General features: G+C 44.8%; 7 protein-coding genes across 7 annotated transcripts; 3 read left to right on the top strand and 4 right to left on the bottom strand.

Moving 5' to 3' along the window:
• Window positions 1-166: 166 nt before the first annotated feature.
• Window positions 167-1,541, bottom strand: IL334_002981 (uncharacterized protein; the record flags this gene model as incomplete). Its single annotated transcript, XM_062934719.1, has 3 exons — window positions 167-936; window positions 999-1,208; window positions 1,280-1,541. 3 exons carry the CDS (start codon window positions 1,539-1,541, stop codon window positions 167-169), a joined length of 1,242 nt encoding a protein of 413 aa, XP_062790770.1.
• Window positions 1,542-1,991: 450 nt separating this feature from the next.
• Window positions 1,992-4,267, top strand: IL334_002980 (uncharacterized protein; the record flags this gene model as incomplete). The annotated part of the gene is made up of 10 exons (XM_062934718.1): window positions 1,992-2,273; window positions 2,341-2,852; window positions 2,919-2,976; window positions 3,046-3,292; window positions 3,374-3,460; window positions 3,513-3,615; window positions 3,683-3,785; window positions 3,852-3,909; window positions 3,976-4,092; window positions 4,161-4,267. 10 exons carry the CDS (start codon window positions 1,992-1,994, stop codon window positions 4,265-4,267), a joined length of 1,674 nt encoding a protein of 557 aa, XP_062790769.1.
• A 480-nt stretch (window positions 4,268-4,747) lies between these two features.
• Window positions 4,748-7,605, top strand: IL334_002979 (uncharacterized protein; the record flags this gene model as incomplete). The annotated part of the gene is made up of 6 exons (XM_062934717.1): window positions 4,748-5,038; window positions 5,113-5,988; window positions 6,041-6,316; window positions 6,379-7,328; window positions 7,397-7,505; window positions 7,585-7,605. 6 exons carry the CDS (start codon window positions 4,748-4,750, stop codon window positions 7,603-7,605), a joined length of 2,523 nt encoding a protein of 840 aa, XP_062790768.1.
• A 269-nt stretch (window positions 7,606-7,874) lies between these two features.
• On the bottom strand, window positions 7,875-10,080 carry IL334_002978 (uncharacterized protein; the record flags this gene model as incomplete). The annotated part of the gene is made up of 9 exons (XM_062934716.1): window positions 7,875-8,184; window positions 8,248-8,340; window positions 8,418-9,084; window positions 9,142-9,163; window positions 9,229-9,264; window positions 9,335-9,396; window positions 9,464-9,646; window positions 9,732-9,899; window positions 9,951-10,080. The coding sequence occupies 9 exons, from the start codon at window positions 10,078-10,080 to the stop codon at window positions 7,875-7,877; spliced, it is 1,671 nt and encodes a 556-aa protein (XP_062790767.1).
• Window positions 10,081-10,748: 668 nt separating this feature from the next.
• Window positions 10,749-12,306, bottom strand: IL334_002977 (uncharacterized protein; the record flags this gene model as incomplete). The annotated part of the gene is made up of 8 exons (XM_062934715.1): window positions 10,749-10,945; window positions 11,007-11,075; window positions 11,162-11,306; window positions 11,365-11,404; window positions 11,459-11,551; window positions 11,619-11,750; window positions 11,882-12,057; window positions 12,109-12,306. The coding sequence occupies 8 exons, from the start codon at window positions 12,304-12,306 to the stop codon at window positions 10,749-10,751; spliced, it is 1,050 nt and encodes a 349-aa protein (XP_062790766.1).
• An 809-nt stretch (window positions 12,307-13,115) lies between these two features.
• Window positions 13,116-13,699, top strand: IL334_002976 (uncharacterized protein; the record flags this gene model as incomplete). The annotated part of the gene is made up of 2 exons (XM_062934714.1): window positions 13,116-13,238; window positions 13,301-13,699. 2 exons carry the CDS (start codon window positions 13,116-13,118, stop codon window positions 13,697-13,699), a joined length of 522 nt encoding a protein of 173 aa, XP_062790765.1.
• Window positions 13,700-16,708: 3,009 nt separating this feature from the next.
• On the bottom strand, window positions 16,709-18,105 carry IL334_002975 (uncharacterized protein; the record flags this gene model as incomplete). The annotated part of the gene is made up of 4 exons (XM_062934713.1): window positions 16,709-17,218; window positions 17,477-17,672; window positions 17,890-18,029; window positions 18,094-18,105. 4 exons carry the CDS (start codon window positions 18,103-18,105, stop codon window positions 16,709-16,711), a joined length of 858 nt encoding a protein of 285 aa, XP_062790764.1.
• Window positions 18,106-18,219: the final 114 nt, after the last annotated feature.

Genomic DNA, 18,219 nt, shown 5'->3' with positions numbered 1-18,219 from the left:
AGCAGTCGATCACAGGTGAGCAGCAAGCTTATCTCAGTTTGGGACATATGCATATGACCATTGGGTGCGATCAGATATTGTAATATCTGTGAGAAGCTCTCGCAGGTATCTTAACGAGCACCTCAGTCCTCCTTTTCACACCATTAGATTTCTCTGTGATTCACTTCTATTCTGGCTTGTCCAATTTGGGACTTTTACCTGGACTTGCCAATCTACTGAATTTTGAATTCGCTGTCCCAGCAGCTAATTGAGCGAAATGTGGAGTTCTTGGAGTTATTGGTAATTGTTGTTGATCTGAAATGACATCACCTGAAAGTGATTTTTCGTTTGGTTGGACACCTAGAGGACTTGTACCTCTGCCTACCAACATTGAACCTTCTAATTCTATGACATCTTCGATGAAGAAGTGCCACCATGCGATAGTCAACGGTATCGTCGCCAAATGCCACAAGGAATGAGCATCTATTAATCTGAAAACAGGAGCGAAATCTAGTAATTCAAAACCCATAGCTAGGAAAGTCAATAAAACTAGGATTAAAGGAGTTGAAGCTTCTTTAGGTTTGACACTTCCTGGTAGTAATGGATCATTTGGTGGATAAGGTTTTGGGAATCCAAATTGTTTACCTAATATGCTGAAGGTAGGTAAATGATATTTGAATGACAAGGTCCATGTAATCCAAAGTATACTATGCACAGCAGCTAAAACCAAATTGAACTTGGTGTGATATCCATATGGGAATGAACCGGATGCGAATGAGAGTAGATAGGTGAAATGACCCAATACTAAAAATCCAACAGAAGCTGAGACGGGTATGAGAAGTCTTGAGGATGAGATTGGCGTTCGTAAGTTGAATATTCGAATAATGGCATAAAGCATCGTGAATGATATCGTTAAAGTTGCTGAGAAGTAATCGAGTCTTTCAGTGTTGGGTGTGTCTAATCCGATCAGGTCAGTCCAGAATCAAAAACGGAGGCTTCGAAAGAAGGTATAAACTCACCTCGAGCATGGAATACAGTGCTCCAAACCCAAGTATTAACCTGAATCCAGCCCATAGCAGCTAACCAGCTTCTCAAGCCGTTCTCTACTCTGACTCTTCTGCGAAGCTGTTCGAGTCCTTTTAAATTGACGTAAAGGTTACCCAATGACATTAACATCGAGAATACTTCTTGAAAAGGTCCCAGTCGATAGAACGCCCATTTTCCATAGACTAACACAAGCAAGAGGATTAGTGGGTCTTTCACTTCTGTCATCGACCCTCCAGAATCAACGTCTACTCACATTGATGATTTTTACTTCCAGGTCTTATGTTATCAGTGAAAGAATGAGCGCATTCATAACCACAGTTCTCCTTACATGTCCAGCCGAAAGCTCTTAGATAGGCAGGTATGGGAGGTTGATGAGGTTCGCAGTATGTCAACTGACATCCTTTCAGACAATGCTGGAATGTCGGATTTCGATCGCCCGATGAAGCTAAGATAGGGAGTGCGAGGAGTATCACGGCGAGGAGGAACGCTATGATGGGGAATGATGACCGGCCCATTTTGCGAATATGAATGGGACTCGGGTCACAAATTGATCAATACAGGATAGGAATGGGAATGGCTCTGCCTTGGTATAGAATATCCCAGATGATGGATGACAAAAAAGTGAATCAAGAAATTAGTTAGTAATGGATACGTTAAACCAAGACTGTAGTTTGACAAAAGACGCGACTGGTACTGAACTTCTCACCAGCTCGCGATCAGATTACAATTGAAATCGTAGTGCATTATCGAAGATGCTTGCAGTGAACATTTGATCCCGCTAATACTCATTACAAATAATTTGTAATGATCTCAATGATTTCCCCCCACCTGATCCCCCTCCACCCCGTTGTTCCACTTGACAACCATCTCAGGCAAGGATTACACTTTTACAGTCAATGCCATGAAGAGATAGGATATCAATCGTAGAGGGGTGTTGGTGAAGACAGCTGTTGGACACCGCTGTGATGCCGATATCACCCAAAGCTAAAGGCAAGCTAAAAGTCACACCACATTCAACGGAAGCAAGTGCGTATTCAAGGTTCAGTGATTCAAGCTCGGAAGACGACGATTTGATCATTTACCCACCACGAGACGCACAGCATGATGGGTCAGAGAATGATGGGTATGAGCTATCTCAAGAACGTGAAGGGCTTCTGGGTCGCTCAAAAGATCGTGCCACGTTTGAGAGCATGGGTGTAAATGATGGAAAAAGGAGACAAGGGTGGATAAACATATCTGGATTTTCAGTAAGTTGACTCCCATCTCTTGCCCGAAATACCCAGCGACCAGCTACTCACAGAGTCACAAATCCAGCTTCCGCGACCACTAATTTACCTCTTATCGATACCTCCTACGCTCCTCTTCCTCTCCTTCTTGGCACGTACTTTCTCTTCTTCTGCCAATGCTCGCTCGCCCACACTATCGAATGGAACACACCCTTTCCATCCTACCGTCTTGTTGATATCGCTGGATGGATTTCGACCTTCCTATTTATCTTCTCATTATGATCTGCTTCCTAATCTACTATCACTATCAACGTCAGAATGGGGACTTCGAGCAGAATCTATGCAACCTGTTTTCCCAACGTTGACTTTCCCTAATCACTGGGCGTTAATGACGGGTCTGCATCCTGAATCTCATGGGATCATAGCTAACGATTTTTGGGATCCCCAATTCCCAGTGAAAAGCTTGGAAGGTGATGACAGTCAAGGTGCCCAATTTGTCTACGTGAAAGAAGATAAAAGCTGGGATTCCAACTGGTGGTGGGGTGAACCTATTTGGAGCGTCGTAGAAAGGGCTAAAAGGAAAAGCGCTGTTATCATGTGGTACGAGTCTTTCCGTTTCATAGTCCCACTTGATATATCTGGTAAGCTGACGAAACAACTTTAAAGGCCAGGTCCACCGATTACATCAGCAGGTATATCTCCTTCGTACTTTGTACCATATCGTGTAGGTATCCACAGTGCGGACCGTAATAAAGTACAGCAAGGGCAGCCGCTTATTTCCTATTGTAATCAGAAAATGAAGCCTACAGATAAGGTACATCAAATACTATCATATCTCGATCTTCCGATAGAGGATAGGCCAGAATTCATAGCGTCTTACTTTCCCGAAATCGACCAGTCTGGACATAAAGGCGGACCAAAGTCAGGTGGGGTGAACAACAGTTTGAGTCTTTGTGACGATATGATTGGTGAACTCAGAAGTGGACTGCAAGACAGAAACTTGGAAGGAGCAATAGATGTTGTCATCGTATCCGATCACGGTAAGCTACAGTCTGATGCTGCTCAGCGAATCTGAGGAATGCCGTACAGTGGATCATGCTCATCCTCTATGGCCCGGATAGGTATGGCGGAGACTAGTAATGATAGAGTGATCTATCTGGACGATATACTGGGGGATGAAGGTGTAGATGCTATTGAGCATAAAGACGGTGAGTGCTCATGCTTCCCTGAATGCAATCCTAATCTCAATCGTCGTGCTAGGCTGGCCTTCGGTTGGGCTGAGGTTCAAGGAAGGAATGGACACGGATCACTACCTTCAACTTCTACTGGACGCCGCTGAGTCCTCCAATGGAACATTCGCAGTGTGAGCCAATGTCCCTTTAAAGATATCTCAGTGCGATGAACAACTGATTTTCCTTGCCATCACCAAGGTATACCCATGATACGATGCCAGAAAGATGGCATTTCAGTCACGGACACAGGATAGCGCCCATTTACATCGTTCCTACACTTGGCTGGGCAATAACCGATCATGTGAGTTTGGTTGTCTTTAGTATGACTGCTAGTGACGGACTTTCCAATGACCAAAATTTGTTGTAGCATGAACACGAAGTGCTATTTGATGGTGATTATCGACCGAAAGGTAATCACGGATACGGTGAGCCCAATCTGTTGAAATGGAAGGCATTCGATGCTAAATAATAGCCCTCCTTCGCCCTTTCAGATAACACATTTCCCGAAATGCAAGCGATCTTCGTTGCACAAGGGCCTTTCGCTAGTCAATTGAAGAGCAGCGCATCTAGTGAGGTCATCTTATCACGAGACCCCCCTATAATGAAGAGTGAGTCGACAAGCGACGGAAAAGCAGTATTGGTATCGAGGTTTTGCTTATTGTACTCATCAAATCAGGCTTCAAAAACTTGGAGATTTTCTCGCTTGTCACGGGTTTATTAGGACTGTCAAGTATTGAGCCATCTCATAACGGTACTGTAGGATTTTGGGACAATTTGGTTTGAGATGTGACTAGTAGTCGGGGAATCATCAGCGATAGATAGTTAGATCTCGTACTACTGAATCGGATGTCTTGGCATTTTCCCTTGCGGTTTGTGACGTCTGATGTCGATGTTGTCGCTGCCACCGTTGTTGCATTGTGAATGAGATATTGAGAACTTTCCAGAGAGCTCGAAGCTCTGTAGACGCTGGATCTGTCCTATCTGCATCGCTGATAGTGTGACCAGCTTTCGTCATGCAATACATAAATACAGGCAGGAGAACATATTTAGGAGAAGTGTATCCTGTAAGCCACAAACGTGCCTTTTCTTTTTCCATATTCATTTATCAATTTTGCCACTGTATGATGAGTCACACTGCTATTTTCCCATTTCTCTCCATTCATTCTAAAGCTGTTTTGCCATCATCTCCATTCGTATACATAGGTTACAAGACCAATTATTCTTTACATTGGACTCGGCTCACAGAACACGCCACTATCGTACATGGACGACACCACTCCAGCTTCGTCATCTCGTCAGACTCACTCCCTTGCTCACACTCACAATCCCATTCCTTCAAATTCAGCCTCGTCACGTATCTCTCTCCCTTTCAGAGGATCCTTCGCCAACTTGGCGCGACTGATAGGACTCGGCTCGTCCGGAAAAGATAGTCATGTCAATGTATATGAGGATGAAGATGATGTGACGGACGGGGACGGTGATGATGACGATGAAGAGGATGCCGGAGGCGAAGAAGGTGATGTGGACGAAGAGGGTTTGATGTGGGATGCTCAAGTGAGTGGGATTGCGTGTTCCTCTTGATACTGGAATGGAATGGAATCCCTCATAAGCTGAAACCACTGCTCTAGACTGCTCTGATCGCTCATCAATTGGATTTAGCCATCAGGCTGTATACCCAAGCTGCTCTTCCGCCTTTTTGCTCTCCTGCAGCTTGCCTGGCGCTGGGAAACCTGTTGATTCGAGGGTCAGCTTTCACTGAACATGATCAACACAATCAACATGTGGATGGTGCGAAAGGCAAAGGAAGAGCATCGTTATCATATCAGGATGGCGACGATGATGAGGAAGAGGGCGGAAATCAAGCTATGGCGTCTAGGTTTTCAACTTATACAGCGCCTTCAAATGTCTTTAATCGAATGTTCGGCTCGAATACCACTAAACAGACTACAAATCCATCTCGACCTGTTCCATACAGAAGACCCACGGTGGATTTGGTAGATGCAGGATGGCAAATACCGAAAGATGGGAAAAGAGCCGTGAGAGATGCTAAAGCTATGGGAGTAGCTGGGGCTTGGTTCGTCCTTGGATTAGGATGGATAGTACAATCCGAGATGGATAGAGCTTCAACCAAAGAAAGTGATTCTAGGAATACAATGTCAATAACTCAACCTATCAGGATGGTGTCGTCTTCTTCTATAGATAATATAGGAAGAGAATATGTGGACGAGGAAATGTTATCATTTGACCCGAAAGGAAAAGGTAAACGATTTTTACCGCAAACATCCAATTCACGACCGATGACACCGATCGAACCGACAGAAGAAGCTTCCACGTTATCAGATTCCGTCTCCACCCTCTGTCCACCTAAATCATTTCCCAGCTCTAGTTCAGGAACGACAGTAGAATCACCTCTTGTACAGACTCCAGGTGTTGGGCTGTCGGAAGATCCGTTCAACCATGGCGACGATGGCTTGGCCGAAGATCTCGATGCTCTACAAACAATGGTGAGCTTCATCTTTCGATTCGAGCTATAGAGACTGACACCGTGGGTTATAGTTTGATCTGCTGCAACCACTCTTAAAGTTGTATCGACATGGACATATTCAGTCGCAAGATCCAGTAGCTCTCCCACCTATCGCTTTACAGAAGCTTCCTGCGGCTTTACGCCCTCGAAACGAAAAGGAGAAAGGCAGGAACGTATGGTATCTCGGAAGTGTAGTAATGAACAGATTAGGTGGACTGGCTATACTGAACCATAAGAGCGGATCGTTTGCGCATTCGAAAAATGCAGAAAAATTGAGAGGAGGTGTCAATATAGTCACGAATTATATAGTGAGTACGATTTCCACTGAAGAATTCGAATGTCAAGTACATCTGACGCACAGTCTTTCTAGCTTGCCATGACGTCTCATGGTCTGGAAGCCGAAAAACACTTCCGAAACGTAATCGCACATACGCCCACCGGATTCGATGCCGCTGATGACTTGATAAGGCAAGCTGCCAAGCGTCTGGACATCATCACGTCCTCACCTCAAGACGAGAACGGCATGGATGGATATCCCTTCCCAACAGCTTCATCTGAAATCTCGACACGTCTATCTCCTCCTAAGCCCTTATTTGCGGCTTCATCACACAGTCGAAGGACATCGAGCGTTGGACTATCTCACACACATCGTCGGCGAAAGATGTCCACGTCGTCCAACGCCTCCATATCAATGTCAAGGATAGTTTCTACACCACTCAAATCCTCGCCATCCATGGCGTCCTTATCTTCAATTACCGATACTGCGCTTGAGCCACTCACGATCCAGCCCAGCGAGAACGATTGCGCTATCTCTACCTTGAAGAGATTGCACGCTCAATCCATGTGTGATCTGACTGAAGTTTCCGCTCGAGAAGAAGAAGAGACTCGGTGGCCAACTCTGGATGGATGGAGTATATCTGCCTCTGATCAAGCTGATTTCGGTGTATGTCAACAATCGCAATGTACATTAGTTCCCAAATCTCACAGCAATCGACAACAAGGACTATCCATTTCACCAAGCAATACTTTGCGAGCTGTCGCTTCGTCTCCCCACTTCGGCACACTTGCGTCCATGCATGAGAAAATGGCTTCAACGGCTTCAACACCTCGTCGCAGACTCCCTTTCGAGCCTACTGGAAATATAGCACCTATAGATCCTGCATTAGCAGCAGCCGAAATGTCAAGTTGTCTGACAAAACATGTAACCTGTGGTGTATGTGGAGTGGAAGGTGTCAATTTCCCCGAATGCAGAAAATGCGGATTAACCTTTTGCTCAAGGGATTGTAGAGTCGGTGAAGATAAAGCTGGTAATGGTAAAAAGTGAGCGTATTCGTTGAACGATGTCCCAATAGAGACCGTACGCAGACGCTGATAATGAGCCTGTTTAGACATATATGCGGACTGTGGGAGTCGAAGAAGGTTTTATCAGACCATTTGCCCGATTCTAACGTATCCTCCACCATTCAAGCAATGTCACCTGTCAGAAATGTATCGCCGGTAAGGGCCACCATGGTTCGCTAAACAACTACAATGCAGCGCAATTTGGAATTTTGTACTCAATAACCTCATTTTGTAGACCGACGTGGATCAATTGTAGCTAGACACCAATCACAAGTCATATACATGTATAAGCGATCTACGGATCAAACCGATTTCCAACCCCAGCCAATAGTTACCGAACCTTTCCTCCACAAATCAGCATGTTACATACTAATTCAGCTTAGCTAACTATATAGCCCTTATGAGTATCCACTATAAACCACCCAAATACAAGCCGAAACAACCTTGATCCCCTCCTGGAAACGATTCCGCCCTCGCGGAATACAATTGCCCCTTCAATAGGCGTCTCTTTGCCAATCCCTCCTTCTAAGTGAACAAGAAATTAACGACTTTCACACCGAAATTCTTGGGAGGTGGCTCTTCGTAAGAGACTTCTTCATCCGTTGGGATGTTGGAGTACATATCTAATTCTTCCACTTTGAGATGTTTCGGTCTCTTGACTAACCAATATCCGCCGACCAAAATTGAGAAAACTGGAATGGTGATGTAGGCAATGACGAAATCGGATGGGCTCCAATGACCTTTGGTGAATACTTCCCAGCCGTTGAATACTATGATGAGGGCCGACCAAAAGATCACCCAGTATGCAGGCCAAGGTTGGAATCGATTCCAGTAGCTAATGAGGTAATTTTGTCCAGATTAGTCTCGACATTGAAATGCAAGGTGAAGGATAACTCACTGTAACGTTTTCCGATCGATTCCTTGAGCTTCGAGACCTTTTTTGAACCTGAGATAAGTTACTCCGATTGTACCCCATGTAATAAATCCGATCCTATTGAATCGTATTAGCGAGAAGATCTGCTAGCTGAGTTATTCCACGAGATGCAAGAGGAAAGTAAAAGCACTTACAAAGCATTCAAGTTTGATAACCAGTTGAGTACAGTCGAAGCACCTTTACTTAGAGTCATGAACGATAGACCAAAGAACAGAGAAACGATACAGAGGGAAACAATTGGTAGACCATCTTTGGTTGTCTTTGACAATTGTCTGGGAGCGTAACCTCTTAACGATAAACCATACAACATCCTACTAACTGAATACATCAAAGAACTTCCAGCTGAGAAAGCTGAAGTGAGAACAGCGGCATTGATTATACTTGGTAAAGCTTTAACTCCGGCTCTTTGGAAGGCGATGACGAAAGGCGATGAAGCTGCTGTACCAGTTGATTGTAGCAAAGATGTATCGTTGTATGGGACTAACAAACCGACCACAAAGATTAACAGGATGTAAAAGATTGTTATTCTCCAGAATAACTTTTGAATAGCTTTGGTTAAGGCGACTCGAGGATTCTTGACTTCAGCGGCTGCAACAGCGATACTTTCAATTCCTGAAAACGATCCCGCAGCTTGTAATAGATTGGTGAAGAATCCTAAGAACTTCCCTAAATCACCAGGTGAATGGTATTCTGCAAATGCGCCTGGGTTCTTCCAATATCGAAATCCAATTCTGTCGTGAGTTGGTCCACCACCTAGATCAATGACTATACCCCCAATGATCAAACCGACGACCAAGGCGACTATTGAACCATAGACGTCAGCGAGAATTGTCATGATTATTACGGTAGGGTACTGACTTTTGATAAATGCAAAAATGAACTGTCAAGAAGAGATGTCAGTACTTGGAACGGTCTTCATGAAATCGGACCATCAAATGTGCTCACCTCGCTTTCACCAAACCAACGAACACCGAAGAAGTTCTGACAAGGGCGGAACATCATACATTAACAAGAGCCTTGGGCACACATCAAAGCCAGAACTCGGACTCACTATCCCAGCGGCACCAATAATCAAAGCAACCATGTATCCAGCTTGATGCGATACCGGGAACGCTACAGAGCTCTTAATTAGTCAACCGGATCCATGCAGGATGAGACGGCTTGAAAGGCAATAACACACCAGTATCCCAGTATGAAATAAGAATACTAGCAGCAATTACCTCTGAGGGTAAAAACAAGCAATATTGAAAGCAGACCTGCCATCCAACCGCGAATCCCACTGAAGGGTTTAACCACCTTTCAATGTAATGGATATAACCTCCTGAAATAGGTGCATAAACTGCCATCTCACCGACGGAGACCACTATGCACCATTGAACGATCAGCTCGAATTCATCATAAAATCTCATGTCTGTAAAATTTGGGGCATGGTATGGTGTATTACTCACACATCGAGTATGCAATAGATCCACACAAGATGAAGGCGAGTAAAGATCCAACAGGTCCACCATGCGCGATCGTCTTTCCTGAACCCAAAAATAGACCGGTTCCAAGTGTACCTGCCAAGGCGATCATTTGCATATGTCTCTGCTCCATTTTCCTTTGGACACCATCGTCTGTGAGCAATGTATCAGCTTTGACCATGGATATATTGCTTTGTGACATACAAAGATTGGTATGGACATCAACTCTGACATCGTCCTTCATTGGTCCAACATCTTCATCACCGATGGCAGTGACAGCTGCAGCTGCAGGCATAATCTTATCATCGTCGTATGTTGGAAATTGTGTTGCCATGGTGATCGGAACGACTGCTAGCTATCTTTGCAATAGCGAACAAAAGGTAAGGAGGATATCTAGGTCGCCAGACTCAGCAGAGGGTATAAAACCAAGGTACTGATTGAGAACAGAAATAAGGAATATCAATGGTGAGGCAGCTTTCCGCCAGGAAATACATTGTCACACGTTCAGTTGGGATACCCGTCTGATCCAGGAAGAGAAAGCTCGAGAGTCTGGACGTTTGCTGTCCATACGCGACGGATCAGACCGATAGATTTTGACAATTCTGAACACCTTTTACCTCGGTATTTGCTCGGGATAAATCAACTTCATCCCGATCTGATATCCGGCATAACTGAGAGCGAAACAAAGCTAACCCAATCGGGAGATCAGATGGGGTGGGGGAACATGTTGGTAGTAATCTGTCCTGATAAACCGATATTTACTGCCGATGTCAGGTGAGGGTTTCGGTGTGCATGTATAGCTTGTGAGATAGGCCTGATCACGTGGGATATAGGTGTGCGCCCCGCTATATACGACAAGTATCTGACGCTCCCAAACAGATGAAAGCTTCTCGGGTCGTTATATTACTACATTGAATCTCTTTATTTGTTTCAAGAATATAAAGTATACAGTACGAGTAGTCAACGAGGGGAAATTCGATCGGGAGAACATCGTTGTGTAAGCTAGACGATCAATTTGGTGATAAGTTTACCCTTATTACCACCCGAGAAAAGTTTATTATATATCTCAGGAACTTGCTCCAATTTCCCTTCCACTACCGTCTCGCTCTCCGTGTTACTTATCGTACCATCTTTAACCCATTTGGTAAGATCCCGAACGGCTTCATCAAGCGAGTCCGCATGATCGAAAATGAGCATCCCTGTGTATGTACACCCATCAGTATGCAAAATACGTGTATTGAGGTAATCAATTGAACTCACCTTTGATGGTGAATCTGTTGTATATCAATTCACCCCAATGTTTTAACTTGAATCCGTCGTCATTATATCCTACATGAACGGGATTCCAATCAGTACAGTACAATGCAACCGAAAGAACGCCCTTGAAAATGCTATTACGCAACAGTATGACTCACCTGCTATGGCACCACAAACAGATACGAATCCATGTCTTTTGATCAAAGGAAGCATGGTGTCCAAGATCTCCCCGCCGACATTATCGAAAAATCGATCGGCGTATTCAGGTAAAAGCTCAGCGAGATGTTTGGGGTAATCGGGATCCTGTTGAGCAAAATCAGCTAGGTAACTTCATTTCACTCGCAATGTGAAAATTACCAACTTTATAGTCAACACATGCGTCGGCACCGATGGAATTGACCCTATGAGAGATGTCAGTCAATAGGAAGGTTATGGATACAGTGGACCTGACGTACCAGTCACATTTATCTTTCCCACCAGCGATACCGATCACCTTTTTGACACCGATGATCTTCTTGGCAATTTGAACTAAAGTAGAGCCGACGGCACTAAGCGGAACTGCCCATCAGTCCCAAGAGCCTCTGAGACAGTGCCTATAACATCGAGAACACTTACCCAGCAGCACCAGATACGACTAGAGTATGTTCAGGCCTAAGATCCATTTCTTTATAGGCCCCTACCCATGCTGTCTGTCCTGTCAATCCGAGAATTGAGTTCGTTATGTAGGGTGATTGACCGTCAATGAGACTATTACAGGTCATCAGTACTTATTCAAGCCATACTAAGCATAAATTACAGAGTGCATTATAGTGCGGAAAAAGGACAGGTCATTGGAATGATTGATTGGGAGAGGTTGCTGCTTGACAGAATAGGCTTACATCTCTTTACCAGTCAAAGGTCCTGAATCATTGAGGACAGAGTATTCTGCCCAATCTCCATCACCATATACATTGTCACCTTCTTTCCAATTCTCAGACTTGGATAGAACTACTGTACCCATGGCTGATACCCTAATGGGATCACCAACTAGAATGGGCTCTATGTAAAGTCGTTTCTGTGTGGAAGGTCAACGATTGTAGTGTTTCAGCAGAGTCATGATACTTACAGGATCGATACTTCCATCCATCCACAATCTTTGAGCGGGATCGTTACCGAAAGAAGTGTTCTTGATCAGAACTTGGCCATCTTTGAGGTCTTCGACAATGGGGGTTCGTCGAGTGGTTAAGTCGAATTCGTTGGGAATCGACTTATCAGAAGGTCGAGTTTTCAGAAGCCAGACCTGGTGAGTTTGCGGTAAAGACATTTTATATCTATGACGCTCTTGATGTGTCTGAAGAGTTCAGTGATGAAGCCCAATGCTTATGTATCGACTTCAATGATTGGGATATGAGATATGAGAAGGTAGAAGAACCAGACTGATATGAGTCCTCCTTATATGTGGTTTCTTATGCCCTTGTGTGTGGATATCTGATCAAATTAATCATGAGCAATCATTACTCAAACGACACCCGCACTACATCTAACGCACATGTGATCAGTCATGCAATGGCATTCCCAACGATAGAAGCCAGACTTCTCCACTTTCTTGGATGCTTACACTCTGTGAGTGGTTGTTGATTGTCTTACTTCATCCTCAGGGACATGTCAGTATCTTATGATTTTTTTTGAATGTTCATTGTCAGTGTGAACAGAATCGTGCGGTGACAATTCTTTCCTCCACCCTGGCCTCCACCTTAATCTTTCGCATCTCTCTCCTCCACATCTTCACATGTCTTTAAGCGTCCCTGAGCATGAAGTAATCAGGTTAACAGGTCAGTGAGACGACAAGGGAGATATGGTACGGTGTAAAACAGAGTGCGACTCTTGTGATGGAATACGACATGAATAAGCAAGATTGGGGATATACGGTCAGAATGGGTTAACAACAAGCGTGACCAAGCCGATAATGGAGCGGAAACATGCATCATATCGACGCTGGTCAGAGTCCAGCTTTTTCACATATATAAATGTGCAGCACAGCATGAGGCGAGTTCCTCTACCCAAAACATCTCACGTATTAATAACACACTCACTCCACCTCCCGATTACTTGAGATACACCGACTCACCCGACATGTCAACTCCAGCTCCCAATATCAACGAAAAGTTCCCTCACAAGGGTCTTACTCATGATGGCTGGTCCAACGAAGAGGAAGCTACAGCCACTTGTTTTTGCGGACGAGTCCAGATGGTCGTGGTGAGTCAGAATCCACAAACGCTAGTTGAGACCATGGATCGTTGACAATGTGATCTGCATAGCCCCTCAAAGCACCCGGTCTTGTGAACACTTTCTTGTGCAATTGTGCAGATTGCAGAAAGGTCACTGCTTCAATGTTTGCTACCAACTTCACAACTTTGGATACACACACGAGATACTCCCGAGGAGAAGATAACCTCACCCTTTTCGGTCAAGATGAAACGGCGGTCAGTGGAAAAACAATGACAAATGCCTTTTGTTCGACGTGTGGAACATTGATGTGGCGACAGGGCTCGGCCTTTCCAGGTGTGAAGTTCCTCAGAGTTGGTACTGTGGATGATATTGATTTACACGGAACCGTCCTCAAACCTGAAATCGAACAGTTCACCGATTTCAGAGTTAGCTGGTTGCATGACCTGGAAGGCGCGAAGCAATTCAAGGGGATGATGGAAACCGACTAAACCTATTGCGACGAGGTGGATCGTTGGAAAGAGTCATTTAAGGAGATCGGTAAAGCGGTCCTGTAATGAGGTTGTAGCTGGATAGCGAAAGTGTATGTAGTTAATATGTGTGGTTGATATTCTATACATCTGCGTTTATGTGCATGTAACGTTTATGCGAAGCATGTGTAAGGGCGAGATTCATTTCGATCGTCTAATCTGCCTCCTACTGCCTGTGCAGTCACGACCTGTAACGCGATCATGCATGAAAGATGATGTACCGATGATCTAATTACGCCCAACCCACGTTTATATTTAAGGAGAGCGAGGCGTACTCAAGACCCGTCTTCACACCTTTTCAAAAGTGGAAGATTGTTTGATCAAGAACACCATTAGCCGTTACTTTCCACTTTCCTAAGAGAGCAGAGACGGTGAGAGACTGCTAAGCTATAGAGAAATGTAAGAGTCGAAGCGTCGTCGTCGGGTGTCGCATAGAGGGGAAAGAGAAGAAGCAAAGGACAAAGCAGGCAAAAGAATGTATTTGATGCACTCTGGAGGTTTGTGAGAGCGGTGTTTTCGGTGTTTTCTTTGGGTGTGTGTCTGATGTGGCACTTTGATCCGGGCGGAGGTCGGTCATCCCCCTTCATCCTTCATTCATCATCATTTTGAATTGATCATCGTTGTTTGTACTTTTGTAAGGTCTGTCCCGCATCATCATCAAGACCCACATACTCATCGCAAGAACAACCTAGATAAGATGAAGCTGACGATCATATCACCGGAGAATGTGTACGAGCACGAAGTATCGGCCGACATGGAGATACAGGACGTTCAAGCTTTGGTCGAAGCTGAGGTAAGTCAGCTCAACGCCTCGGTCTTTATATGTACTTCACTCCTCCAGCAATTTCAGCCAGCAACGATGCTCATCATAGTATCCCCGATAATCCGCCTAGATCGCCCTTTGACAACCTTCTACTGCACCTACATTGTCATGACTATGATGATCTTTAGCTCACATGCGCTACTTATACTTAGTCCGGTCTGCCAACATCTTCTATTCTTCTTTCCACCGATTCAGGTGTCCCTCTTACCGATGCTAAGCGTACATTGGAGAGCTATGGTCTCAAGGGTAGCGAAGCAACGGTATTTCTTACTCCAAAGTAAATCAACGTTTTTAAGATCATCGTGTAAGCAAGTCGCTGACGTCGCAACGCTTCAGTGACCAGCCTGCCGCGTCATCGTCTACTCAACCTCACGCCTCTGGATCTCAGAGATCTTCCTTCCCCGATGGTTCCGATGATGACATAGAAAGAATGCGACTGCAAGCTTTAGGAAATCCAAGTCTGATGGCCGATCTTAGGAATGTATGTAAATTTCCCATCTCCTATACACTTTGTGATGAAATTCCACCACAAATCCATTCCGATTCGCCTCCTACCTCTGGTATCTCGGGAACAAATGAACGCAAGCTAACGTTTGTTGTGATTTAGAGAGATCCCGAGACTTACCAAGCAATCCAAGGCGGTACCCAGAGTTTCAAACAAGCCTTAATTCGCGCTCAAGGAAAGCAACGTGCTCTCGCAGCTGAAAAGCAGCGGCAAACAGCAGTGAGTAGCACAATGTGCAAGAGATGGCAACTGATCTTTCATTTCAGCTTCTCAATGCAGACCCGTACGACATAGAAGCCCAAAAGAAGATTGAAGAAGCAATCCGGATGGAGGCAGTGATGGAGAATATGCAGCATGCTATGGAGTATTCGGTGAGTCAGCCACTTTTTGCTGTTACAACCCAACTCCCAAAGGCTGACACCAATCATGCAGCCGGAGTCATTTGGTAATGTCACCATGTTATATATTGACGTCGAAGTCAACGGTCATCCGGTCAAAGCATTTGTTGATTCCGGAGCTCAGACAACTATCAGTGAGTTTTGGTGACCAACAGGTTACCGCTTTTAAGCTGACCGTACAAATAGTATCACCAGAATGCGCAGAAGCCTGCGGGTGAATACCTGCCTTTATATTTGTTCGTTGGTAACTGCTGACTCTTGCGATAGGATCATGCGATTACTCGATACGCGTTTCGAAGGAATGGCCGAAGGTGTCGGCACTGCTCGAATTCTCGGTCGGATACATTCAGCTCAAATCAAATTAGGCGGACTTCATTTACCCTGTGCTTTCAGTGTATTGGAAGGAAGAGCTGTAGACTTGTTGTTTGGCTTGGATATGCTTGTGAGTCTGCTTTGACATCATCTGTCACCTTGTATATAAGCAAAACCTGACCATCCCAACCGCATAGAAACGTCACCAATGTTGTATCGACTTATCGACCAATACCCTTCGAATCAATAATACCGAGGTTCCCTTCCTTGCTGAGCACGAGCTTCCGGATAAAGCCAGAAGAAGAGGTGAAGCTACGATCGCCGACGAATTGGGAGATGCTGCTGCTCAAGGTGTAAAAGCGGGAGTTGCCAGCCCTACCACTTTAAAGAAGGAATTTCCTGGAAGTGGTCAGCCTCTTGGTGCATCTGAGACATCTACAACACCAAGTCGTACGATAGGGTCTCAGCAATCAGGAAGAGCCAGTGGCAGTGGCCCTGCGAATGTGAAAGTGGAAAATGTCAGAGAAGACGATATACAGACTGTAAGTGGTGTTCTTTGTGTGATTTGGGCGTGCATAAGATCATCTCAGGGGTATGCTGACGCTGTTCTTCAGCTAATTAACCTTGGTGCACCACGAGATCACGCAATACAACTTCTCCAAGCAGCTGGAGGTAACGTAGACGTCGCAGCGTCCATGTTGTTTGGTTAGAAGGAAACTGTAGAGAGAAATTCAATCACGATCAGTAAACGACAGAAATGACATCCATAGCATCACTGGTGAGAGACAATGTACGCTAGATCATGCAAATGCATGTTATGTAAATGACAGGCCACATTCGTACATTACAACTGATCGATATGAATTCTATTCTGCGCCTTACAACTCTCAGGAAGGTAATACAATCATTACATGGTTTATGTGTTTATCCCTCTAATGTCCACTCTGATTGCCAAGTACCTTGTCAGCCCATCCTCGACCTTTAGACTTTTCCTCCTCAGGTAGTCCCAAACCGCATTCAACTAACTTCTGTTCTCCCCAAGCCATCAAGCGGACTAGACCACTGAGTTTAGTTTCCATCCCATGACCCTGCGATTCTAATATAGCTGCATTGAGTTCTTTGGCGACCTTGACACGTTGAGACCGTTTCATCAAAGCCATTATAGGTATGAAAGCTGGGTCTTGAAATAGGGTCAACGTTTCAGAGTCGGGTGGTGGTCGGGATGAAGATGGCGAGTCATCCGCAAATCTAGCGAGATCAGGGAAAGCAAGCAATGCCATTGTTCTTTCCAGATCTGCCAGGAATTCGGGATTCTGTGCACCTCGAGGAGCAAGTTCGGCTGTTGCAAATGCGAGTGCATTATCGACGTCATCTATCCGTATTAGTTCGATGAGTCGCAAGAGATGAAGGTGAAATAGTAATGGTGCATTGGTGTCGAGGATCTAACAACGTCGCTGCGTTAGCATATCAAGTCCGTTTATATTCATCGCAACTTAATGACAATTGAGGATGATTATACCCCTCATATCAGGTCTGTGAATCAGGTTTCTTCCGCATGGCCGAGCGGCTAAACTGGCTAAGCGTGGTGCATGATTGTTTAATCCTTGGGGTATAATTTGGCAATGTGAAAAGGAAGCACAAAGGTGAAGAATATCGGAGGATTACATGAGAACGACATCGATGAAACACCCGGGACTCACCTCTGGATCAAGCTCGTTTACCCTTCGTACAGCTTCTTCGACTCGCCCGTCTTCGACCGCTTGTCGAATCTCCATTCTCTCTTGGACTTTCTCATGATCGACATCGGCAGGTAGGCCAGTCTCTCTGGCAAACTCGACTGCAGCGTCAGAGAATCCTTCTATCAGGAGATAATCGAATACTAAAGTGTTCAGGTCACTTTTGTGACAGCAATATCAGCATGCTACCCAAATCTGAATTCGAACTTTGGAAGGCAGAGAGTATATAAGGTTCAGTGTTGCTAAGTATTTGTGTGTCCTCAATTGTATTAGGAGAGATTCCCACTTTGCGTAATATAAGGTCTCATCTTAAATATAGGAGTGATAATGATAATGTAAAAAGGAGGGTATGTAAGGAAGTTGAGGAATGTACTCACTGTTTGGAGATGTCTGCTTTACCCAGCTCGTCTTCCCATTGTCGAGAATCGAACGTAGGTAAGGAGGATGATACCGTACCTGAACCGGTCGAGGTGATAGCACTAGCGGCTATTGGCCCGAATCGGGAAGATCGTGTTGACTGTGAGATAAAGTAAGTACGTGAACAATGAGACACAACGCCACGGAGAGTGGAATATACTCACTGTTGATGCCATTGTGTGTGTTGCTGACTACATTTCAACCCGTTATGGGGGTTTGATGAAGAAGAAAGAAAGAAGGATAGAATGTTTAGAGGTGAAATCACAAAGGTATAAGAAGAAGATGATGTT

Source organism: Kwoniella shivajii, chromosome 3 (genome assembly GCF_035658355.1).
Source record: "Kwoniella shivajii chromosome 3, complete sequence".
Taxonomy (NCBI): Eukaryota; Fungi; Basidiomycota; class Tremellomycetes; order Tremellales; family Cryptococcaceae; genus Kwoniella; species Kwoniella shivajii.
The sequence above is the reverse complement of the archived record's forward strand: the minus strand, read 5'-3'. Positions and strand labels throughout refer to the sequence as shown.